Genomic DNA, 26217 nt, shown 5'->3' on the forward strand with positions numbered 1-26217 from the left:
TGTAACGCGTGTGCATCTGTAGAATGTTCTGTGAGTTGAATAAAAACCACATCTAGTAGAAACGATTTTGTCTTCTTTCATATCAAAAATCTTTGATTTTGATGTTTTTTACATTTAACTTAATAAAGTTTAAAAAAAAAAAAAATCTGATTAAGATAATTTTTTTTATAATTTCAGTCGTACAAAATATAAAGTCATTTCTCAGCTTTCAGAACTTTAAAGTCAGATTTAATTTTTCCATCGTTCATGAAGTGATTTGCCCCCCCCCCCCCTGACAGTTTCCACTCCACAATGAAATATTACTGCATCCATCAGGTTATTGATCAATCAAAATGAAGGTGCTGATCCAAACAACGATGACTTATAAATAGAATGGAAACTGTTGGGGGGGGGGGGGCAAACTTCCTAATCCCACTATTTACAGCGTGTTGTTTTCTGTCTTCCTGGATAATGACATCACAAACGCCGTGACTGAACGCTGGACAAGATGGTCACATGATCAGATGAAGGTCTCCTCACCCAGAAGAAACATCAGCTATTAGAACGCCACCACATGAACTCCAACACAACAGCGTCTTTAGAAGCAGAATAAAAATGTAATTTTAGTCAAATTAATTAGTAAAACCTCACTTTTAGAAACATTATTATTATTATTGTTATTTCTTTAACCGATTTTTTCTTGTTCTAAAAGTGAAATGTTGATTTAATGTTCTCATTCTGTTGGTCTGTGCTTGTTTTGAAGCACATTGTTGTATAAATTTGATTTATTTGAATTATTTTATTGAGACGGGCCTGTCGCCGTCTGTCAGTAGAACCTTGATGGAGACGTTCTGAAGGATCGGGGGTGTGGTGGTGGTGGGGGGGTCTCGGCTCCCTGGAAGGTCCTGTCTGGGACACATGTCGCTGGAACATCCATCAGTGCCAGCTGGCTGAGGCTCGAGTCCCAACGCATCCATAGGCTTTAACATTTACAGTAGAGATCCACAACCCCCCCACCCCAAAAAGTCAAAATAGAAATAAAGAAAGAATGAAGGAAATAGAAACTACACCATTTGAACCCCCCCCCCTCCCTCCATCATTCTCTCAAATCCCTGAGCTGGCACTTTGGTGTGTGTGTGTGTGTGTGTGTGTGTGTGTGTGTGTGTGTGTGTCTGTGTGTGTGTGTGTGAAATTTTTGCACTGTCAGCATTCTGGGCGGAGTGGGGGGGGCAGAAAACTCCCCACGCCAGCGGGTTCCAGCGCGCCCCCCTCCTGTACAGCTCCACACAGTCGGGCTTAGCCCCACAAAAGGGGGGATCACAGTAAAACAGGAGGGGGTAATCCATCCCATAATGATGCACGTCAGCATCCTTCACCCCCCCACTGCAACCAACCAGTTCATTCTGGACTCCATCTGCTAGGTTGATGGCCCCCCAAACGGGGGGGGATCCGATCATGTCATTAAACAACGGGTCAACGACCTCTGTTCTGCTGAGGAAACCCTTCCTGCTGTGAAGCGCTTTAGCATGTAGCAGTTAGCATGTAGCAGTTAGCATGTAGCAGTTAGCATGTAGCAGTTAGCATGACTCAACTGTTGCTTTGCCATTCGTGGTTCCAAAAACATCTTCATGAGGTGTTTGATGTCAAAGAGACCAAATGAAATGCATGCTGGGATGCAGCATCACAATAGGTTCTATGGCAACAGCATCATGAAAGAGTTGGTCTCCATGGCGATCAGAGCGCTACCTCCCAAGCAGAAGATGGATGTGTTCAAAGGAGGATGGGCAGCTGTTGTGTTTGCACGTCTGTTTCTTGTGATGCTTTAAATGCAGCGTGAATTTATGTCAGATTGATTTTATTAAAGGTTTCTTCATTCTTCATTCTTTGAAACGTTGTGCAGCTGGTCATCAGGATGTGTGTGTGTGTGTGTGTGTGTGTGTGTGTGTGTGTGTGTGTGTGTGTGTGTGTGTGTGTGTGTGTGTGTGTGTGTGTGTGTGTGTGTGTGCGCCCCCCCAACAGGACGAGTCAGGAGATGGGAGCTCGTGGGGACCTCAATGTACAAGAATTCCAACACCAACAATCCAGCTAACAGTCATGCTAGCAGCTCCATAAGGCTAAACTCAAGGCAGAATGCTAAGGATAGCATGCTAACACGTAGCCTAGAGCAGGTTTATCATCGGAACAGCAGCAACACATTTTAACCCTTTAAAGCAGGGGGCGGGGTCTAACTCATTTCCACTGGGGGCCACATCAGCATCATGTCTGTCCTCAAAGGGCCAGATGTAACTAATAAATGTAACTAAATGTAACTCAATGTAATGTAACTAAATGTAACTACTCCTTAATGTAACTAATAAATGTAACTAAATGTAACTCAGTGTAATGTAACTAAATGTAACTACTCCTTAATGTAACTAATAAATGTAACTAAATGTAACTCAGTGTAATGTAACTAAATGTAACTACTCCTTAATGTAACTAATAAATGTAACTAAATGTAACTCAGTGTAATGTAACTAAATGTAACTACTCCTTAATGTAACTAATAAATGTAACTAAATGTAACTCAGTGTAATGTAACTAAATGTAACTACTCCTTAATGTTAAATAACTGAATTTCTGACTGATTCTAGTTCCAAACATTACAGTTAGACAGAAAAAACATGTTTGTTTGTTTCTCTGTTCTAACATAAATCCTTTTCATTTGTCAGGTTATTAAACCCACAGAACTCCATCAATCAAGGATCAAACTATCAATCAATAAAGAAAAATAACATCAGACACAAGTTAGGACGTTAACTTTGTTCACTACGTTTAGTAAGTGTTAAACTGGGCTGAACTACTGCATTGTGGGAAATGTAGTTTTTGTTTAAAAGTCACTTTTGACCTGTTTATTTTTAGACACTGACCTTTTATTCTCTCGCGGGCCACATAAAATGATGTGGAGGGCCACATTTGGCCCCTGGGCCATGAGTTTGACACATGTGCTTTAAAGTGTGAACTGTTAAATAATAGTTATTCGAAAATAGGGTCTTAATGGAAACTTTTGAGGAAATTGTCAAAAAACGTACATGCATTTGCACATGAGGTTTAATTTGAATATTTTTTTTCTAAATCCAGAATTTTTTTTTTGATGCAAAATGCAGATGCTTGAGTCATTGTGTAATCAGAAAAGAAAAAAAAATCAAACTCATGATGTAGAATCTGAAAATCCTGAAAATGAACCAACTGGCTGTTTTTAATGAATTGCAGTAAAACTTGTGTGGCGGTGGATCCTGGTCGATCAGATTCTGTGTTTTTTTTTCTACATTCTTCAGAATTTAAAAAACAACAACTATTTACCAGGATCATGAAATAAATAAATAAATAAATAAATAAATAAAAACAGCCTCCTGCTGGTTTTCTGGAGATGCGTTCAGCAGCTCAAGGTCGACGCAGGAAGGTGTCTGGTTATAATGGGGAGGGGGGGGGAGACTGGGACGGTTGCATATACAACCTTGGGAGGGACGTAACAGTTTGAAGGGCTGTGTGCTGATGAGGACGCCTTGATAGGGCTGGAGGGGCCGCTGGAGGAGAAGAGTGGGGGGGGGGGGAGGGAGGGAGGCTGTTCTCATCAAAGCGCCTCTCAGACTCCGAGGACGGATGAAGCAGAGACCCTGAATCCCTCCGACCCCAGCAGCCCCCGACGGACGGACGGATTAATAACCTCTGGGTGAAACTCTCGTTGAGCTGGACATGCCGTGGCGTGAGGTAAGTCCCTCGTTTTCATCTGTTAGTGAGTGAAAATCTGATAATTCATCAAATGTCCCTTTAAAGAGGGAGTGTGTTTGTTTCATCTCAGACAGATGAAGTCAGAAACAGTCAGAATGTCACTTTTATTATCGAGAATAAATCAAGGAGAGTTTATTAAAGTGTGGAAACACAGCTGACGTCTCTTTATTTCCAATTTGCCGCATTTAAATGACTTTAAATGATCATTAAAACGTCACACAGACATAAATTCACGAGTCCAGTTTGTTTTTTTAGACCGTCTGTTTGTCGGAGTCCACGTCTGTTATTTTTTAAAATCTTCGTCCCCCGTCCTCTTCCTCTTCCTCTTCCTCTTCCTCCGAGGAGCTGCGTTCTCGTCAGTTCTGGCGTGCCATCTTAGCCGAGCTGCTTGGCACCCTGGTGTTAGTCAGTGCCGTGCTGGGCGCCTCTCTGCCGGGCCCTGCTGGAGAGGCCCCCGGGGGCCCGCTGTACCCAGCTGTAGCTGTGGGTGTGGTGATCGTTTCGCTGGCGCACTGTTTTGGAGAAATTAGCGGCGCGCAGGTGAGCGGCGTTCATTTCCCGTCCTGGTGATGGAAACTATCTGTGACGACAGGAAGGAGAATCGTTTAAAGCCGACGAGGCGTGTGTGTGTTCACGTGTTCAGTGTTAGCGTGTGCTGACGCTCTCCGCAGGTCAACCCCGCCGTGACCCTGGCCCTCCTGGCCACCCGGAGGATGGACGTCCCCAAAGCCCTGGTCTACATCGCTGCTCAGTGCGTGGGGGCCCTTCTGGGAGCCGGGGCCCTCTTCTTGGCCCTTCCACACAAATCCACAGCAGAACACTTTGTGAACAGGGTGAGTCCTCCGGCGGCGTTGGCGCTACGCCCGTCGTGGCGCCGTCTGACCGACTGTTGTCTCTCTACACCTGTCAGGTCCCCCTGGAGCTGAACGCGGGTCAGGCTCTGGCCGTGGAGGTTCTCTGCACCTTCCAGATGGTCTTCACCGTGTTCTCAGTGGAAGAGCAGCGACGGAGAGAAAGCACGGAACCCGGGAACCTGACCATCGGATTGGCTCACACAGCTGGAGTCCTGATCGGGGTAGGAGGAGATCCACTCGTCTGACATTACATCACCGCTTTCACCTGGGATGTAATCAGAAGCAAAAGTAGAAGCTAAGTGTCTTTTACATTTGTTGAGTGGAAGTGGAGCTGGAGGTGGAGGAAATGAAGATGTTGAGGTTCTCTGGGGGGGGACCAGGTGGGATCAGAAATGAGTTCCTCAGAGGAACAGCCGAGGTGAGATGTTCTGGAGACAAAGTTAGAGACTCTGGTGGTTTGGACGCGTCCAGAAGAGAGATGATGAGGATGTGGGTGAAAGGGTGATGGGGATGGAGCTACCAGAGGAAGAGGAGAAGAGGAAGACCAAAGAGGAGGAGGATGGATGTGGTGAGGAAGACATGAGGACAGCAGGTGTGAGAGAGGAGGATGAAGAGGATAGACTGACATGGACAAGGGCGACACGCCCTGACAGGACACGCCCTATTGGGACACGCCCTGACAGGACACGCCCTGACAGGACACGCCCTGACAGGACACGCCTTGACAGGACACGCCTTGACAGGACACGCCCTAACGGGACAAGCCCTGACAGGACACACCCTGACAGGACACGCCCTGGCAGGACACGCCCTGACAGGACACACCCTGACAGGACACGCCCTGACAGGACACGCCCTGACAGGACACGCCCTGAAAGGACACGCCCTAACGGGACACGCCCTGACAGGACACGCCCTGACAGGACACTCCCTGAAAGGACACGCCCTAACGGGACACGCCCTGCCAGGACACGCCCTGAAAGGACACGCCCTAACGGGACACGCCCTGACAGGACACGCCCTGAAAGGACATGCCCTGACGGGACACGCCCTGACAGGACACGCCCTGAAAGGACACTCCCTAACGGGACACGCCCTGACAGGAAACGCCCTGACAGGACACGCCTCATTGAGATACACCCTAACGGGCCAACCCCTAATGGGACACGCTCTGAAGGGACCACGCCCTGACGGGCCGACCCCTGACGGGACACGCCCACAGGACGACCCTGTTGATGCTTTGACCCCGGTCTCGTTTCAGGCCCGGTTCTCCGGCGCGTCCATGAATCCTGCTCGTTCTCTGGGCCCAGCCATCATCACGGGCTTCTGGGAGAACCACTGGGTAAGAAGACCCGCCCCAGAGGAACCGACACGCCCGCCGCCGGGTCGGATTATGGGATGTTTCTGCTCTCCTTCAGGTGTACTGGCTCGGACCGGTGCTCGGCGCCGTGCTGGGGGGTGTCTCCCACGAGTTCTTCTTCGCTCAGAGCGCGTCCCGCCAGAAGCTGGTGGCCTACCTGACCTGCAAGGACATCGAGATCGTGGAGACGACCAGCATCACCGGGTCGTCCCTGTCCACCGTCACGCAGAACGCCACCAGGGCCAAACACGCCAACAAGCAGGACAACTGAGGAGCGGGAGGCGGAGCAGCTTTGGGTCTCCACCAATCAGCTGATCCAGAGGAAGAGGGACGCATCGTGATCATATTTAACATTAAAGTTTAGGGTTTTTCAGCAGCTCATGGATCCATGAAGGAGACGCGTCTGGAACATCAGGTTCCCGTCCTGCAGACTCGTTATATTTTGTGAACGCTGCCAGAAACGAGTCGTTGCCGGGAGATGAATTCATCCTGACGCGTCTGGATGTGACCCCTCTGTGTGTGATGAAGCGTTCCTGTTGTTTCATTAGCATCTGCACACTGGACTCCAAACAGAGGCCCATTGAAGTCCTAATAGCGCGCCGCCGCTCGCCGCTCTCAACGCTTTGACATGCTAAAGAGCCGCTTCATCACCGAGGCCCTCGATCCGTCTCTCATGTCTGTTTCAGGAGGAAACGAGCTTCAAAACCCCGTCAGCGGAAACCAGAGTGTGTTTTAATGTGTGTGTGTCCGTCTGAGCTACTTCTGTTCATATTTGTACATTTGTTGTAGTCATTTTAAAATAAAATGGTCATTTCTCTGGTGGTCAGATGTAAACATGCAGGCAGATATTTGGACACCTGAACACTCTAGGACACATGTGTAAAAAAACTCACAGCCCGGGGGCCAAATGTGGCCCCCAGCATCATTTAATGTGGCCCGCGAGAGCATCAAAAGTCAGAGTGTCCATAAATAAATAGGTCAAAAGTGTGTTTTGAACAAAACTACATTTCCCACAATGCAGTATTTCAGCCCATCTTAACTCTGACTAAACGTTGTGAACAAAGTTAATGTCCTAACTTGTGTCTGATGTTATTTTTCTTTATTGATTGATAGTTTGATCCTTGATTGATGGAGTTCTGTGGGTTTAATAACCTGACAAATGAAAAGGATTTATGTTAGAACAGAGAAACAAACAAACATGTTTTTTCTGTCTAACTGTAATGTTTGGAACTAGAATCAGTCAGAAATTCAGTTATTTAACATTAAGGAGTAGTTACATTTAGTTACATTACACTGAGTTACATTTAGTTACATTTATTAGTTACATTAAGGAGTAGTTACATTTAGTTACATTACACTGAGTTACATTTAGTTACATTGATTAGTTACATTAAGGAGTAGTTACATTTAGTTACATTACACTGAGTTACATTTAGTTACATTTATTAGTTACATTAAGGAGTAGTTACATTTAGTTACATTACACTGAGTTACATTTAGTTACATTTATTAGTTACATTAAGGAGTAGTTACATTTAGTTACATTACACTGAGTTACATTTAGTTACATTTATTAGTTACATTAAGGAGTAGTTACATTTAGTTACATTACACTGAGTTACATTTAGTTACATTTATTAGTTACATTAAGGAGTAGTTACATTTAGTTATATTACACTGAGTTACATTTAGTTACATTTATTAGTTACATTAAGGAGTAGTTACATTTAGTTACATTACACTGAGTTACATTTAGTTACATTTATTAGTTACATCTGGTCCTTTGAGGACAGCCGTGATGCTGATGTGGCCCCCGGTGGAGATGAGTTGGACCCCCCCCGATCTAGTAGAAATGTAAAGATGTGTTTCATGTTTGTTCATAATCACCTCAATAAACTCTATTTATAACAGCATAAAAGTCTAAAATAAAATCCTGTTACTGATCAGCAGTGTGCTTTAGACACACACACACACACACACACACACACACACACACACACACACACACACACACACACACTGACAGCAGTTTACATTGTGTGTGTTCTAACGCGTATAAAGGGTTCGAACCGCCGGATCAGCATTCTGCATTCACACCCCCCCCACACTGGATGACGGCTCTCAACTGGATAGTCCGATGCCCCCTTGTGCTGCTCAGTAACCTCATGTGCCCCCCCCCCCAACCACCACAACCAATCTGCACCTCCATCCACACACAACCCCCCATTTTAACTCTACTAGTTCTTTCTCTTTGCTCATTCTCCTCTTCTTCTCCCAAACATTCCTGCTGTCAGCAGCGGTGATGTGTGACCAACAACAGCCCTGGTTAGCTTTAGCCTTTAGCATCGCTAACGGCCCAGCGTTTAGTCAGGTCCGGCCCGGAGTCGCCCCCAGACAAAGGTTTCACCGGGTCGGCGTTTCAGTTCAGCGCTGTTAGCTTTGGCCGCTTCCGTCAGGGCCCCAACTGTATTATCTGTGTGTGTGTGTGTGTGTGTGTGTGTGTGTGTGTGTGTGTGTGTGTGTGTGTGTGTGTGTGTGTGTGTGTGTGTGTGTGTGTGTGTGTGAGCCATCCAGCCCCGTCCATCAGCAGCTGCACCTCCTGATGACGTTTCCAGAGACGTTCACCGGAAAGAAACCTTCTCCTCTTGGGGAGGTGGGGGGTGGGGGTGGGGGGGCTGGTTGGTTTTCAAATGCCCCTGAATTTACCCCACTACTCCCGTTTGCCCCTGTTCTCTCTGCCCCCCCCTATGAACATTTCATTTCATGGATGGATTTCATCGTCCATCTCAAATCAGCTGCTCTCTTTTGCTTTGGGATGTTTCGGTGGGTGGGGTGGGGGCGACGTGGCGGCAGAGGGGTTAACTTTGTTTGATTTAGGATGTCCAGCGCCCCCCCCCCCACCCTTAGCCCTACAGGGGGGTGGATTATGGCGTCACCTGGGGCCCCTGAGGGGCGTTATAAAGCCCCTGTCTGGCCCTCTCCCCTCCGTCAGAGCGGCTCAAAGGTCCGGCGGACACTCTGTCTACCCCCTCTGCGACTTTAGAACCCCCCCTTTTAGCATTGATGCCCACCTCCTCTTGACGACTCACCCCACCCGAGATCTCCTCCCGACACTCCCACGTTCTCTCACACCTATGTCTTTGCGACAGGTGGACGGAGGTGGCAGCTGAGTCGACTTTCCCGCCCGAGTTCCCTCCTTTGGTGACGACGCGTCTCGTGGATCAGTCGTACCGACCGATCGGTTCTGGTCGGCCCCGTCAGCCGACGACAAGCCGAGGTTCTTGTTGTTGCTTCTGAAGAGGACTGAAGGTCCACCTTCACCTTCCCTGACCCGCTGATTTATCTCTAGAGTCTCCCATCGCGCCTCGAGCCAATCGCCATGTGGGAGTTCCGTTCCATGAATTTTTGGCGGGCGGTCTTCGCCGAGTTCTTCGGCACCATGTTCTTCGTCTTCTTCGGCATGGGGGCCGCCCTGCGCTGGACCACCGGGCCCCATCACGTCCTGCACGTGGCCCTATGCTTCGGACTCGCCGCCGCCACCCTCATCCAGTCCATCGGCCACATCAGCGGGGGCCACATCAACCCCGCCGTCACCTTCGCCTACCTGGTGGGCTCGCAGATGTCTCTCTTCCGCGCCGTCTTCTACATGGCCGCCCAGTGCCTGGGGGCCGTCGCCGGGGCCGCCGTGCTCTACGGGGTCACGCCCGGCAACATGAGAGGCAACATGGCCATGAACACGGTAAGAGCTGGTTGGGGTTGGCGTCTCATCGCCGTGACGACCCGGTGTTGAGGTTCTCCGGTGGTCCTTCTTGTCTGCAGCTGCAGCCCGGCGTCAGCCTCGGGATGGCCACCACCGTGGAGGTCTTCCTCACCATGCAGCTGGTGGTCTGCATCTTCGCCGTGACCGACGAGAGGAGGAACGGACGCCTGGGCTCGGCCGCCCTCTCGATCGGCTTCTCCGTCACTATCGGACACCTGATGGGGGTGAGCACACGCACACACACACACACACACACACACACACCGCACACGCCGCACACACGCCATCACGAGGTGCTAACTGTCACGTGTTCTAGATGTACTACACCGGCGCCGGCATGAACCCGGCCAGGTCCTTCGCCCCCGCTGTTCTCTTCAGGAACTTCATCAACCACTGGGTAAGACCAGGACTTGGGGGGGGAAACCATTAGCGCGTGCGTTAGCTGGTGATGCTAAATGAATGCTTTCCCGCCTGCAGGTTTACTGGGTGGGGCCCATGATTGGGGGCGCCATGGGGGCCCTCCTGTATGATTTCATGCTGTTCCCCCGCATGAGGGGTCTGTCCGAGCGCCTGGCCACACTGAAGGGCAGCCGGCCCCCCGAGAGCGACGCCCAGCAGGACACCCGCGAGCCCATCGAGCTCAAGACGCAAGCCCTATAAAGCCGCCCCCCACGTCCGCCTGGGGCCGGGGGGGGTGCCGAGAAGACGAGGCCCCGAGCGACGCCAACCCCCACCTCCACCGCTGCCCTCCCCCACCCCCCCACCTTCAAACAACACCACACAAGACTAAACCCAACACACATAAGCTAACACACGCTAAGATGATTCCAATACTAACGTAGAAACCGACAAGAGGTCACGACCCCCCACCCCCCGTTCTGTTTTCCCACCCGGACATTTGTGTTTTGTGATAAACGCCGACCGAACAACCACCTATGTGTCCCCCCCCCCCAGGTGTTCGTCTGCGACTCAGGAGCGTGTAACCGCTAACAATGACAGGTTTAGGGAGGTGTGTGTTGGAAAAGGGGGGGTGGGGGCGGGGATTGAGGGTGTGATATGAGAAAGGTCAGAGGGCATGGGGAAGGTGTGGGTGGAGTCAAAGGGGCGGGGCTTAGGGTTGGGTGGAGAAAGCATCTCTCTGGGTTTGTGGTCGTTTCAGTTGGGTTAGACCAGTGAAGATGGGAAACTTTTAATATTCATCTGACTTTTATCTCCATTCGAGTTTATTCTTAGCTTCATTTTGTTTTCTGCACTGCGGACACGAGACATGGATGTATCATACGGTAGATTTCACCAGGGTTTCACTATTTTCACTCACTACATTTTATCTGTGGGTTTGTGTTTGTGTGGACACTTCTGCAGCGTGTGTGTGTGTGTGTGTGTGCAAGTGTGTGCCTGAGAGTGAGTGTGTGTGCGTACGAGTGCGTTTGCGAGTGAGTGTGTATATGTGTGTATGTGTGTGTGTGTGTGTGTGATCACGATTGCAGATAACAGTCATTTTTATTTCGTTTTATTCTCATTCCAGCTCTCCTGTTTCGTTCCCCTCACTGTGCTATTTGCTACACGACATTCATTTTTACATGAACCATCTGCTTTTTTGTTCTGAACCAGCACAATCCAAAGAAAATGTTGTATCCCAGACTTTGATAGTGGGTCTGTTCACTGCAGATCAGCCGTGCGAAGCTTTACATCGAGTCTCCTTTTATTATTTGATTCTTGCAGGGAGCACAAGGCGTTTCAATAAACATTACACTGATAGTAACATGAAAACCTCTTCTGGGGTTTGGCTCATTTCTGTCTCTTTATAGTTTGTATTTTATAGTATTACAGGTGATGGGAGTAAAAAAATAAAAAAGGAGCTGCAGTTAGTTATTTTAGCCAGAAGAGGGCGACAGAAGCACGTGGTTTAACTTTAAAATGATGGAAAATAAATGATTCTGGGGCAAAATGAATCATAAAAGACAAGAGATCCAGGGATGGGGGGTTTAAGGGTGGGATGGGGTTCACCCGTGGGGTGGGGTAACTGATAAGAACCCACGTTCACCACTGTCAGTGATGTCACTGCTTCTGCTGAAGCGTCAGATCAAATAACAGAAGAATATCAGATTAAATAATAAGAAAGAAAACAAATCATCTGATGGGAAGTTGGTCTGTTTTAGATTATTAGTCCTGTATAAAACTGCACAGGTGACATTTCATTAGAAATAGAATTTCATGAGGTTTATTTTGAAAAGACCTCACAAACAAACCGATCTGATTATTTCAGGATGTTGTGACAACCTGCTAGAATATATAGAAGTACAGGTGTATCCAAGGGCAGGTTAACCTCAGCTTAGGTGGTTAACTAGTTCCAGGTGTCGTGACGTTAATTGAATGAACTCGTCTTCAGGTTAAACTGTAGATAACCATTCCCAGTTCTGTTCTGAACTTTATTCATGAATGTATTTTAATGATATTTGGTTAATATGAATCTATTTGAAGCTGAAAATTAAATTTTATTTTTTTAATATAGTACAGAAAAAGCGTCTCCGTCTTGTCTTCAGCTGCTTCTTCCTCATTGTGGGTCACGGGGGTTGCTATGGGCTAATAATATGCTTTATTCTGATTTATTGTGCCGTAACATGATATCATGTGTTTTTAACGTTTTTGATTTTAGGATTCCAGTATTTGTGGTGGAGAGATGATAAGTCGAGTGAAATGATGTAAACTTGGATTTTTTTGAAAAATGATGTATAATCCAGAATGAAGTAACTCCGAACGGGAGGCGTCCCGGAGGCATCCTGACCAGATGCCCGAGCCACCTCATCTGGCTCCTCTCGATGCGGAGGAGCAGCGGCTCGACTCCGAGTCCCTCCCGGACGACCGAACTTCTCATCTCTGACATCGGTCGTACATGGACCGAACAGCCCTTATCAAGGGGTCCGGTACCCCATACTCCCGAAGCACCCCCCACAGAACCCCCCGAGGAACAGGGTCGAACGCCTTCTCCAAGTCCACAAAACACATGTAGATCCTGTCCCCCTTCTTAAAAAGGGGGACCACCCCCCAGTCTGCCAATCCAGAGGCACTGTCCCCGATGTCCACGAGATGTTGCAGAGGCGTGTCAACCAGGACAGCCCCACAACATCCAGAGCCTTTAGGAACTCTGGGCGGATCTCATCCACCCCTGGGGCCCTGCCCCCGAGGAGCTTTTTAACCCCCTCGGTGACCTCAACCCCAGAGGGAGGAGAGCCCGCCTCAGAGAACCCAGACTCTGCTTCCTCATGGGAAGGCGTGTCTGCGGGATTGAGGAGGTCTTCGAAGTATTCTCCCCACCGAGTCACAACGTCCCGAGTTGAGGTCAGCAGCGCCCCGTCCCCACTATACACAGTGGGGATGGGGCCGCGGGTGGGAGTTGAAACTCCTTCTGACAGGGGATCCCGCCAGGCGTTCCCAGCAGACCCTCTCAATACGTTTGGGTCTGCCAGGTCGGACCGGCATCTACCCCCACCATCGGAGCCAAGACACCACCAGGTGGTGATCGGTTGACAGCTCCGCCCCTCTCTTCACCCGAGTGTCCAAGACATGCGGCCGCAAGTCTGATGACACGACCACAAAGTCGATCATCGAACTGCGGCCTAGGGTGTCCTGGTGCCAAGTGTACGTATGGACACCCTTATGTCTGAACATGGTGTTCGTTAGGGACAGTCCGTGACGAGCACAGAAGTCCAATAACTGAACACCACCCGGGTTCTGATCGGGTTCTGATCGGGTTCTGATTACACTCGTGAGTAAAAACGGCTGTTCAGGTTAAAACAGGAAGCAGCAACCACATGTGGTAAAATCAGTCAGTCCAGTGAACGTTGGCATCTTTGGTTTTTGATCCTTGTAAAAAAAATTAAAATAAATAAAACCTGATTTTCTGGGCATCAAGCTCACCTGAACAGGTGTCCCAGGTCAAACGTGTTTCTACGTGTCCCTCGTGAGTCGGAGGCGTCACACAGCTGTTCACCAGAGATCTCATCCTTTGACGTTCCCACACCCACAAGACGAGCAACCGTCTGAGAACACTTTTATTTTGCATATTTGAACTGTAATGGATCAGTTAATGATCTGACATTATGGTGAATAAACCATCAGCCTTTGTCTGCAGCTGGACACCAGAGACGGGTCTGGTCCTGTGTTCCTCTCACACTCACACACACACTCCAGACACACACACACACACACACACACACACACACACACATTCAGCACTAACACATCTATTAAACACGTATTGATGACTTTGCAAACCAATCCACAGCCCAACAAGTAGTAGCACGAGTTCCGTGTGACGATTTCCTGGATCCCGTCTCCGTGGTAACGCTCCACAACCACATCCCTCAGCATCACGTCCGTTATTATCAGGAGCAGACGAACACCAGGAAATATGACAAAAAAGATTTGGTTAAATTAATCAAGCCTCGCAGAAACCCGATCCAGGGTCAGATCTAAGGCGTAACCATGGTAACCTAGCATCCATCCCGTCTCCAGCATTCTCGACTCGTACGTGTGAGAGTGTGTTCTTGTGTTCTGAGCCCTTTTTTGATCACGTCACGCTCTGGTTCTGGTTTTTCAGTTTCCCCCTGAACGCGTCAGGCTAACATCACGCTAACAGTCTCCGCCCATCATGCGGCGCCGCCCTGCGTGGGGGGCGGGGCTCACTGCATGCGATCGGGCTGGGGCAGAGAGTAGGTGAGGTAGGCCTGCGAGGCGGGGGACACGGCGGCCAGCGCGGCCAGAGAGGGATGGACGGTGGCCAGGGGGGTCGGGGGGGTGGCGCTGGGGGAGAAGCTGTAGCTGAGGTAGCCGGCGGAGAGCAATGGCGAGGGGGCGAAGGGGTACTGCTCCAGTCCCGTGGGGGCAAAGGGGCTGTAGGCAGAGCTGTGGTCCAGGTACGGGCAGGAAAGCGCCGCCGGGCCGAGCTGGGACTGCAGGACCAGGGGGGGCTGGACCAACGTGGGGGGGTAGACGTACTGCTGGGCCAGTCTGGAAGAAGAAGAAGACCGGGGGTCAGTTTTCTGATTTAATTACAGTATTTTCTGCACTATAAGGGACCGAAAAGCCTTTAATCTCAAAAAACCGACAGTGCGCCTTATATATGAAAATTATTTTTTTAAGTTTTATTTTTTATTTATTTTATTTTTAATTTTTTTTCATTTTAATTTATTTATTTATTTTTTAATAGGCCATTCATTGAATGTGCGCCATATAGTGCAGAAAATACCGTACAGGAGAGAAATATTTCCAGTATTTACCATCAAATCATTTGCTGCTTGATCGAGAACAGTCATCAGATCATCAGATACCGACTGAGGATAAAAACAGCGGTTTGCACAAATTTTGTCATTATGGCTTTAAAATAATCTGAGAGATTTGGTTCTTTTTCTGAACTGAACTTTCCAACATCTGGATCATGAAAAATAAACATTATATAGAATTATCACCACTTTAAAGAATAAAAATACAAAATGGATGTTTTTCTCACGGCTTTTACGAGAATAAATTTTGTTATTCCTCTTGAAGTTTCCTGTCGACATTTGAAATGTGAACTCAGACATAGAAGAATCAGCAGCAAAAATAACAGCGCAAAATAGAACTACAGTATATATGCACAGGATCGTTCTCCCGACATCGATATAAAACACACACACACACACACACACATCTGATTAATTGTTTTTAGACAAACACTCGTTTCTGTTTACTCTCATCCTTTCTTCTTATTTTCGCCCTCGTCTTCAGTGCTGAGGTTTCGCCCGTACCTTGTCAAATTACCATAATACATTTTTCCAGACATTATATTTCAGCTCTCTGTCAGTGTTGGAATTTTCCAGTAAAGTTTCAAGGAACTACGACGTTGAGAATCCTTGCTACTAGTTACTAGTTTCCCAACAATGTGGAATTTTTCTAATTGGTCAGAGCTGCAGAAATAAAACTACACGTACTGAAGACGGCGTGGGCTCCAGGTGAAGGGTGAAGGACAGATGAACTCAGACGACTTCCAGTCACCCGGGTTTTGGAAAAGTTTTCAGTTATTGGAAAGAATGCAATTTTTTTCTCCCGTTTGTTATAACATTTCTTTGTGATTCTTTTCAAGGACTCTGGACATAAAAACACAGAAAAGAAACAAGAGTTTGCAGAGCAGCTCTTCTCAAGGTGAAGCCACACATTCCTGAAGTGATCTCTCACCAGGAGTCACACTGATTTACACACGCAAGTTCATTAAATGCACCAATAAAACATTTACTTATGTCTTGAATTTGAACTTTTTTTTTTTTTTTACTAAAGAATGGTTTGTTGAATGTGTACATGAATCTGGTGGGGGTCAGTACCTTCAACAGGGGTAATAACCACTGGTTCAGACTGACTGTATTAACATAAACACATGAGAGGAACCTGAGGAGCAGCATTCTGACGGCGTTTACACACAAATACGAGCTGCGACTGTTCGAGCGATGCTAAACAGTAGAAACACACTTTATTTAACTCTCATCTGTCTGACGATAAAACGATCTCTGAGGATCCAGCTGTTTCTGCTGTCACATTTTCTATTCAATTCAATTCAATTCAGTTCAATTCAATGTAACTCAATCCAGTTCAGTTCAATTCAATTTAGTTCAGTTCAATGTAATTCAATCCAAATCAATCCAATTCAATGTAATTCAATCCAGTTCAGTTCAATTCAGTTTAGTTCAGTTAAATTCAATTCAAAGCAATTCAATCCAATCCAATCCAATTCAATTCAAAAAACTTTATTTGTCTCCAGAGGAGCAACTGAAAGCACACAGAGCAGCAGCGTCGCTGCAAAAGACAGGATTGGTGCACAAAATGAAATGCAGAGTGCAAAGAGCAAAAACCAGACTCAGATACACAAAAACCAACGCTAACACTAAAATAGACAATAAACAGAAATGTACAACATCAACAGGTTTGTGCAATGAGGTAATAAATATATAAAGTTAAGCCTTTAGAATAAAGACGGTAGAGGAGAATTTGCATGTGTGTATCTGCATGTGTGTGACTACTAACCATGTGCTGGAGTGTGTGCTAAAGTGACATTCTGATTTCCCTTCGGGGATTATTGAAGTAAAATAAATAAAATAAAATAAATAAAATAAAAATATAATAAATAAATCTACATTAAAAGCAAACTATAGACTGATCTGAGAGCATCAGTCAGCGTTAGTCAGGAGATCTGATCCAATGATAAACTGTCGTTTGGAAGTCGACACTAAACCACAGACACACACACACAGACACACACACACAGACACACACACACACACACACACACAGACACGCACACACACACACACACACACACCAGGCAGAGTATCAGGCTGTTGATCTTGGAGCCACAGCGTTAATGAGAACACGAGCGCTCTACTGTCCTCCTGATTCAGTCTCGTCCTTGCCTGGGGGTGGGGGGGCAGGGTTGGGGGTGGGGGGCAGGGTTGGGGGTGGGGGGGGCTTAACCTGAACCGCCTCGGTTCCATCTGGAAACAGCAACAGCGATCATGTCAGAGGAATCGGGAGGAAGTGGGTTACCGCGCCGCGCTCCAGTTCCAACAGCAGTGTGTGTGTGTGTGTGTGTGTGTCCACATGCTTACCCACAAACACCGAGGGAGGGGGGTCATGTGTGCTTACACAGAAACAATGAGAGTACACCTGTCCACACACACGCCGCTGTACACACAACACACACACACACACCAGCATGTCTGTCAGCATCCCCCAAATGTGATTATTTATGACTTTACTTTAATTCTGTAATAACTGGTTTATAACTAATTATCATTCTTTCTGATTATTATTATTATATTATTTTATATTTGAATCTATTTAGATTTTAACTTTCGGAGCTTAGGAGGTTTTATTTTGCTTTCTTAAATCAAAATTCCTAATATTCAAAATGTTACCATGACCTACTGTCATAGGTCAAAGATCAAAGCTAGTGCTGTGACCTACTGTCATAGATCAAAGCATTGGCTTTGATCTATGGTCTTACCCACACTGGTCTTCTCCCTCGTCTTTCTATTTTATCCGGTTCCTTAGTGTACAAAAGTTAAAATTTAACCTTGACCTAGTTTTCTCAAGGTCAAGGTCATCTCATCTCATCCCCTGTGCTGCCTGAGTCGTGTGCTTTTGTTTCATCTCTCTGTCTGTAACGGTTGTGGAGACATTTGGTGGACTAACGGATGAACACACCAACACTGACATACAATACATCACCGCTCTGAAGCGGGATGTAACCACGGCGAGTTGATCGCGGCCAGAAGCGCCGCGTCATTCCCACGGCGCTGCGCAGCATCCCGCTCCCCGTTTCCCCGGCGACGGATCCGATGTGACAACGGCAAGGAGACGGAGCCGCGGTCGAACGCTCCACTCCCAGTGGCTGACATCACCGCTGGCCGTCAAACACACACACACACACACACACGCACACACACACACACACACACACACGTGTATACTGTGTGTGTGTGTGTGTGTGTGTTTGTGTGTGTTTACATTTATACACACAAATGAATCTCCATGATATGATAAAGGGCAGATTTCAGGGTTAGTGTTCCCAAAAGTCATAGACAACAAGTGTGTGTGTGTGTGTGTGTGTGTGTGTGTGTGTGTGTGTGTGTGTGTGTGTGTGTGTGTGTGTGTGTGTGTGTGTGTGTTGAGTGGGGGTTCAGGCAAACTAGGACTAATTGGCGCAGCTGCATGGGTGTGTGCTCACCAACGGACCCACGAGAGCAGAATAACCTCCCTCCCCCTCCCCCCGGTGGTTTACTCCCACACGGATGGATTCTGCCCCCCCCCCCCCATCTGCCACCACCCCCCACCCCCGCCGTCCTTCCTCAGAACGAAACATCAGGATAGAGAACAGGGATGATGCGCTGGATGAAATGATATGATGAAGATGAAGATGATGATGTGCACTTGTTTCTGAGGGGGGGGGTGAGTGGGAGGTGGGAGGGGCTGGGGGGGGTGGGGGGGTCAGCATCCCGTCCCTCCCGCCTCAGGATGGCCAGATCAGGGATGTGAGGAGGGTGAGTCAGTCAGACACACACAACGCTCCGTCCTCTCCACACACACACACACACACACACACACACACACACACACACATGCGGCTGGAGGGGGGGGGTGAGGGATTGAAAGGCCAACGCTGGACGCTCAGACTAATGTCAGCGAGAAACAACACGGATTAAATGAATGACACAACGGTGAAAGAAAGGGGGACACTCTGGATGAGACGCCAGGACGTTCTTTAGCCAAACCATCAGCGGCGTTGTGTCTGTGGCTAACCCGACACAAACAAACCTGATATGGACCCGATACAACATAATCATTATGTTCCTGAGGGCAACAACGGAACCGACGCCCAACTTCGTTTAGCTGCCTCGTCGGTCTCAGCAGAGTCATCAACCACCACCACCACCACCACCAGCACCAGCACCAGCACCACCAACACCAGCACCAGCAGCACCAGCACCAGCAGCACCAGCACCAGCGTGTGGACTCCATGTGTGGACTGTTTTTTAACGTAGAACCTTTAATCACATTTGTTATTACATGATGTATTATAGTTCTACTACAGCGGTACCTCTGCTTACAAAATTAATTGGTTCTGGGAGAAATTTCGTAAGTAGAAAATTACGTAAGTAGAGACGTGTTTTCCACACAAATGCCCTAATCCGTTCCAAGCCCCCCAAAATTCAGACTTAAATGTTTTATAAAGCATAAAAATGCATCAAAACATGTAACAAATACATGTTACGATTAGATTATTACACAATAAATGAGAGTTGTGTATAACGTAAAAAACTAAGAATAGAGTAAAGAATAAATATAACGGTCATTTACCTTTTAACTGCTGCCCTCATTGTTTTTTGCCCTCTGTGGTTCATGCCCTCTTGCCCCACCATGAACAACAGAGTGAATTCCAGTCCTCCTTTGGAGAGATCAACCAAACGCATCCCTTTTTCGGGCTTTTCTATCATCTCTTGCTTTGTTTGTACGGACAAAAAAACTCTTTTCTTCGTCTTTTCTTTTCCTCTTTTCTCCGTCACTTCCTTGGGGTCCATAGTGAATACTCTAAAAGTTAATATATTTACCTAAAACTATCAGAACACCTCATGGGTCGAGGGCCGAATGAGGAGGACGCTGCATAGACACCTATCTACTGTATTATAATCTCCAGATCAGATATAATACAGTAGAACCTGAGATAATATTTATTTCAATTTTAATTTACTTTTAAATTAAATTAAACATTATCACAGGTTCTACTGTATTATAATCTGAGGTTCTACTGTATTATTGAGGTTCTACTGTATTATAATCTCCAGATCAGATATAATACAGTAGAACCTGAGATAATATTTATTTCAATTTTAATTTACTTTTAAATTAAATTAAACATTATCACAGGTTCTACTGTATTATAATCTGAGGTTCTACTGTATTATTGAGGTTCTACTGTATTATAATCTCCAGATCAGATATAATACAGTAGAACCTGAGATAATATTTAATTCAATTTTAATTTACTTTTAAATTAAATTAAACATTATCTCAGGTTCTACTGTATTAAAATCTGAGGTTCTACTAAATTATAATCTGAGGTTCTACTGTATTATAATCTGTAAATGAATAGACTGGATCTTGAGGTGAGGTTAGAACCCAACAGAACAAATCTAGACGTTCTTCACTGGTTCTCGGTCTGGATGCTTCCTGATGTTCTTTTAAACACATTTTCTTTAAATCAGCTTCACATCCGACAGAAGTGACGCGTCTAATTGCCTCCCTGGGTAAGAAGAGCTGCCACCTGAGGGCTTTCTGCCCCCCCCCCAGTCGACAGATTGAGGGTGAGGAGGGAGCGAGACGAAGACGTGATGAACAAGCAGTCCAGACAGGGGAGACGTCCATATGGAGCGTTTTTTTTTACCTCACCTGAAGCGTCCACAGGTGCGTTGACCCCCCCCCCCCTTTCACGTCCCCTGTCTCTGCTCAACAGGAAGTCCCTCCCCCATCACCTCACAACACCAGAACGTTTGGGAATAACACAAAAAAGGAAGAATTTCACTTCTCCTTAGCAACAGTGTTGTGTGCTAAAGGCTGACAGCAGGTTGCTAGCGGCGACAAATGCCGCCCCCCCTCCCCTCGAAACCAGACCATCTCCTCCTCTTCCTCCTTCCAGACTGAACCTTGGAGACACGTTCGGCACCAGCCCATCCTCCTCCGTCCTCCTCCAACTCCAACCAAACCCACGCAGCAGAAAAATCCATCTTTGCTATTCGCTGCTTGAAGTGAGCGTCGGACCCCCGGGGGTCTGAATGGGATTTAAAACCACATCCAGTGATTCCAGGACGAGAATCCGTTGTGAATATTATCTGTCATCACAATAACACACCAAACGACACGTATGTTTTACTGACGTGTAGAGTTGGCGGTGCAGGTCTGCTTCAGCCCAACGATCTCCTAAAAATAGAAGTCCTTCACTTCGCCTTGAAATGTTTGAAACTGACTGCAGTCATACTGATCACGTCAAAGAACCCGGCCTCGGAGCGGAGGATCAGCGCCGGACACACGCCTCCTCCACACGCGTGTGGAAGCCGGGAGACGGAAAGATGTTTCCCTCATTTAATGTCGTCTGTTTCCACGTATGCAGACGATGTGACGCTGTTTAATGGATCAGATGGACGTGGAGCAGACTTACTGCACTACAGAAACCGATCACGCATCGTCGGTGCTGATGTCACGCTGCGGGCGTGGCCATGCCCGTGTGCCATACGTGTGGCTGGACGTGGGGAACTAATGTTCCCTGACACGTTTACCCCGCGTGACGGCTCCCTCCTCGTGTCAAAGCGGACTTCACCTCATTCCGTCATCGCCGAGCGGGACACGCTTCAGTCCACTCGGACGCCGTCAGAGCGGCTGACGTGATTGGTGGAGGAAGAGAAGAGAAAGGAGGGATGGGTGTTTCCTTCCAGAGAGGATTTAAGGCGGACTTGGCATTAATGCACCGCTAAGAGCATGTGTGCAGCCGCCGGCGGGTCGACGTGAGCCACAGACACCAGCAGGAGGAGGACAAATGGACTTTAATAAGTCCATCGAGCTGAACGCCATTTAAACATGACGCTAAATTTCATTTTCGTAAGCAAACACCTTAAGAAGAGAATTTCAGAAGAAATCTAAAATTATTAATATAATAATAAAATAATACATCATCATTCCTGTGTGATGTTGAGGAAAGGACTTGTGGATTCATTTATTTATCAAAGAGATTATTATTTTCTTGATAATTTATTGTTGAAATGGAGAAAAATAATACATTTCAAGGATTTCAGGATCATCAGACTATTAAATCATATTTTTGATATTTTTTCTCCTGAAAAAAAAAAGATGTTTACAATCAGATGCATGCGGCTGCATTTTGCATGTGAAAAATTCCAGATTTAGCAAAAATTATACAAATTAAAGCTAATTTTAAAAAAATTAATGTAAAAAAAGTTTTTGACAGATTTTTCAGAAGAACCTTCTGACAAATTAAGAACTGATTTCACAAAAAAAAAAATTTTTTTGCTATTATTTTATAGTCCAGGCTTCATTAAACAGGACTTGTCCTACGTGGACCTTTTTAACACACGTCTGGTGTAAACATGTTAGAGCGATGGAGAGTGACTCCCTCTGCTTTGACTGTCAGGCTTCCAATCGACCGCCATCGCTCCCCCCGTCTCATGTGGGTCGGCCTCAACCCCCCATCACTCACTCAGACTGGAATATTAACAGAGCTGAGAGGAGCTGAGGTTTTTAATGGGTTTAATGGGTTCAATGGTTTCACTGGGTCAACGCCATCGAGGTCGTGACCAGATCCTCACCGGAGGTCACGGAGACCCGTTTCACACCTTCAGCGTTTACACCGACACTCTGGAGGTTGGGTGAGGCGATGAGTCACATACAGATGTCTGCCTCACACCTGTAGACTAACACCTGTAGGCTCACACCTGTACACTCACACCTGTACCGGCTCACACCTGTAAGCTCACACCTGTAGGCTCAAACCCGTACCGGCTCACACCTGTAAGCTCACACCTGTAGGCTCACACCTGTAAGCTCACACCTGTACCGATTCACACCTGTACAGGCTCACACCTGTAGGCTCACACCCGTACCGGCTCACACCTGTAAGCTCACACCTGTAGGCTGACACCTGTAAGCTCACACCTGTACCGGCTCACACCTGTAGGCTCAAACCTGTAGGCTCACACCTGTACCGATTCACACCTGTACAGGCTCACACCTGTAGGCTCACACCTGTAGGCTCACACCTGTAAACTCTTACAGTACCTGCAGGCTCACACCTGTAGGCTCACACCTGTACCAGCTCACACCTGTAAGCTCACATCTGTAGGCTCACACCTGTAACTGCTCACACCTGTAGGCTCAGACCTGTAAGCTCTCACCTGAACGACTCACACCTGTACTGGCTCACACCTGTAAGCTCATACAGTACCTACAGGTTCACACCTGTAGGCTGACACCTGTACCAGGTCACACCTGTAAGCTCACACCTGTACCTGCTCACACGTGTTTAATGGACCAGAGAGGAAGAAGGGAAACAGGAGACGCTTTAAATGACGAGCAGGGAGGCATCAGAAGGAGGGAACGTCCACAAATGTGGAGGAGGGAGGTTTAGGGGGGGGACAGGTGAGGGAGCGAGGCACAGGCGCAGTGAACGTCTCTGTCTTACCCATAATGCCTCTGAGCCCACGAGGGCTGGACCTGCTGGACTCCAGCAGAGAGACCTGCAAGAACGAGAGAGACAGACAGGACTGTTAGCGTGTGTGTGTGTGTGTGTGTGTGTGTGTGTGTGTGTGTGTGTGTGAACACACTATCACACACACACATCTGTGCCCTCGCCGCCTCCAGAGTTCACGTCTCCTCCCCCAACTGTCCAGTGACGTCATCGACACGCGTGTGTAAATCTAAACGTGTTCTGTCTCCACCGGGGCAAAGGGGAGACACACACACACACACACACACACACACACACACACACACACACACGCTCCTGATTCCACCCCCCCCTATTCTTTCTGGAAACTCAAATCTGATGATGGTTTGTGTTTAGCTGAGTCTGACTTGAACGAACCTAACTAACTCTAACTTACTGGTCTGTGCGCTGCGGGGCTTCGCTCCCAGGTAGGCCAGGTTGACGTTGGCCTTCCTGCCGTCGATGATGGGGTTAGCGTCTTTACACGCCCGCTCTGCAGCTCCTCGGTCCACCATGGTCACCTGTGGACAGGAAGTTGTCACATTATTCCCTCTGGAGGACTTCCTGTTTAGCTGTTAGAACGTCTCCATCTGGGTTTGGATGGACCGACTCCAGCGCCACCAGCTCCAGGTGAGGCGTCCCCCTGGAGCTGGTTGCCATGGAGACGCGGATTCCGCTTGTTGACCGACGCACTCAGTGTGTTTTTGGGTTTCCAGCGTAAGCTACGTGGGAGGCAGCCCAGGTTTGAAACCAGGTTCAGACTGGGTTCAGGCCGGGTTTGAAACCAGGTTCAGACCGGGTTTGAAACCAGGTTCAGACTGGGTTTAGACCGGGTTTGAAACCAGGTATAGACTGGGTTCAGACTGGGATTCAGACTGGGTTTGAAACCAGGTTCAGACTGGGTTTCAAACCAGGTTCAGACCGGGTTTCAATCCAGGTTCAGACTGGGTTCAAGCTGGGTTCAGACTGCGTTTCCAACCAGGTTCATACTGGATTCAGACTGGGTTTGAAACCAGATTCAGGCTGGGTTTAGACTGGGCTGCCAAGTATGACCTCTACACACACACACACACACACACACACACACACACACACACACACACAAACACACACACACACACACACACACACACACACACATCGCTGTATGCCCCTCCCACCTGCTCAGACGCGTTCATGACGGTGGTTATAACGAGAGTCACTAGGAAACATTTCCCATGAAACCACAGACGTCTGACCGTTGGGGGGTCAACCCGTCAGTCCGGACACACACTTCCTGTTTATTCTCGTTTATCACATTTTTTTTCATAATCGCTCAACAAACTGTCAATAATGGGGGGTGGGGGTGGGGGGAGCGAACCGATGCCTTATCTCTCAGAGCCAACTGCCATGTCTCCCCACCCCCCATGATGTTACCCCCTCATGTGTGCCCCCCACCCCCCGGGGCTGTACTTTACACTTGTTTCACTCGCTGCATTTAATGTGTTCATTAATGAAAGGATGACGCGACAGGAAACAGGTAGCGGGTAGACAAACAAACAACATAAACAAACAAACAGCAGCGGGGGGGGGGGGGACTCACGAAGCCGTATCCCCGGGACTTTCCGGTCTGCTTGTCGGTGATCACCACCGCCTCGTCGATGCCCCCGAACGCCTCGAAATACCTCCGGAGCGACGCGTCGTCCGTGTGGTAGGGCAGCCCCCCCACGAAGATCTTGGTGTACGTCGTGTCCTTCTCCACGCTGGGGGGCATTATCTCTAACGGCGCCCCGGCCAGATGACTCAGGAACAGCGGCGAAGTCATGGAGCGACAACCGGAACCGGAGGGACGAACGGGACGCGCGGCGGGAAAAACTTTTGCGTGTTCTTTATAATTAACGCATGTTCCCGCGCGCGTTGTTCCCCCACGTGTCGCTCCCACGCGCGTTCTCCAGACACGGACGTGGAACCGTTCCCGCTGAAAGGTGCGCGTCTCCGGGCCGGTCCGCAGGAGGAAAGCGTCCGAGCGGCGGCACACGCGTCTTGTAGGAGCGCGTCCCGCGTCTGGACCAATGAGCGCCCGGTGCGTCTTTTTCATCGATGCGCCCCGCCCCCTGCCCCGCCCACCGCCCAAAAGAACGGAGAAAGCTAAAGAGGTTTACCGGAGGGATCACCGGGACCCGGATGAGGAACCGGCAGATCGGAAACACAAAACTGTAAAAAATAAATGTCAGATTTGTCATTTTAAATCAATTTATGAATCCATAATTTCCTTTTTAATATAATGTACTTAAATGTCAAAATAAAAGGATCAACTGATTATGATGGATTTATATGGATAGTTTGTTCCGTACAAAACAAATGCCATGCCGTCTGTTTCCATGAAAAACACCAAAATTTAAATGTGTAGAAATATGAATTATTAAGACACAAGTACTTATAGTATGTAAAGTTTGCTGAAACTACTTGTGTCTGGTTTGTGTATAAGGATTAGAGGGAAAAGTTTTTGTTTATTCTACGATTATTTTTTCTTCTAAGATTCAAGTCATAACTGGACTTTTTCAGTGTAAAAATTTCATTTTTTCTTGTTAAGAAATTTTAAAATATTCTTAGAATATCTCAATTTCATTGTCGAAATATCGTATTTTTTCCCCAATGCCCTGGGCATTATGAGATATACTCCCAAAAAATGCTCTTTTTTCCCCCTGCTCAATAA

The 26217-nt window shown here is 47.7% G+C and overlaps 3 protein-coding genes across 3 annotated transcripts; 2 read left to right on the plus strand and 1 right to left on the minus strand.

The window, feature by feature from the left end:
- The first annotated feature begins 3714 nt into the window (after window positions 1-3714).
- Window positions 3715-6899, plus strand: LOC137609942 (aquaporin AQPAe.a). Its single transcript, XM_068337314.1, has 6 exons — window positions 3715-3729; window positions 4048-4290; window positions 4422-4583; window positions 4661-4825; window positions 5866-5946; window positions 6023-6899. The coding sequence occupies exons 1-6, from the start codon at window positions 3715-3717 to the stop codon at window positions 6233-6235; spliced, it is 879 nt and encodes a 292-aa protein (XP_068193415.1). The 3' UTR covers window positions 6236-6899.
- A 1759-nt stretch (window positions 6900-8658) lies between these two features.
- Window positions 8659-11486, plus strand: mipb (major intrinsic protein of lens fiber b). Its single transcript, XM_068324903.1, has 4 exons — window positions 8659-9703; window positions 9784-9948; window positions 10041-10121; window positions 10202-11486. Exons 1-4 carry the CDS (start codon window positions 9344-9346, stop codon window positions 10382-10384), a joined length of 789 nt encoding a protein of 262 aa, XP_068181004.1. The 5' UTR covers window positions 8659-9343; the 3' UTR covers window positions 10385-11486.
- Window positions 11487-13642: 2156 nt separating this feature from the next.
- Window positions 13643-25679, minus strand: rbm38 (RNA binding motif protein 38). Its single transcript, XM_068324889.1, has 4 exons — window positions 25105-25679; window positions 23920-24043; window positions 23499-23553; window positions 13643-14734 (listed from the first exon to the last, which is right to left on the minus strand). The coding sequence occupies exons 1-4, from the start codon at window positions 25597-25599 to the stop codon at window positions 14407-14409; spliced, it is 1002 nt and encodes a 333-aa protein (XP_068180990.1). The 5' UTR covers window positions 25600-25679; the 3' UTR covers window positions 13643-14406.
- Between the last annotated feature and the right edge of the window lie 538 nt (window positions 25680-26217).

Source organism: Antennarius striatus, chromosome 2 (assembly GCF_040054535.1).
Source record: "Antennarius striatus isolate MH-2024 chromosome 2, ASM4005453v1, whole genome shotgun sequence".
NCBI classification, from domain to species: domain Eukaryota; kingdom Metazoa; phylum Chordata; class Actinopteri; order Lophiiformes; family Antennariidae; genus Antennarius; species Antennarius striatus.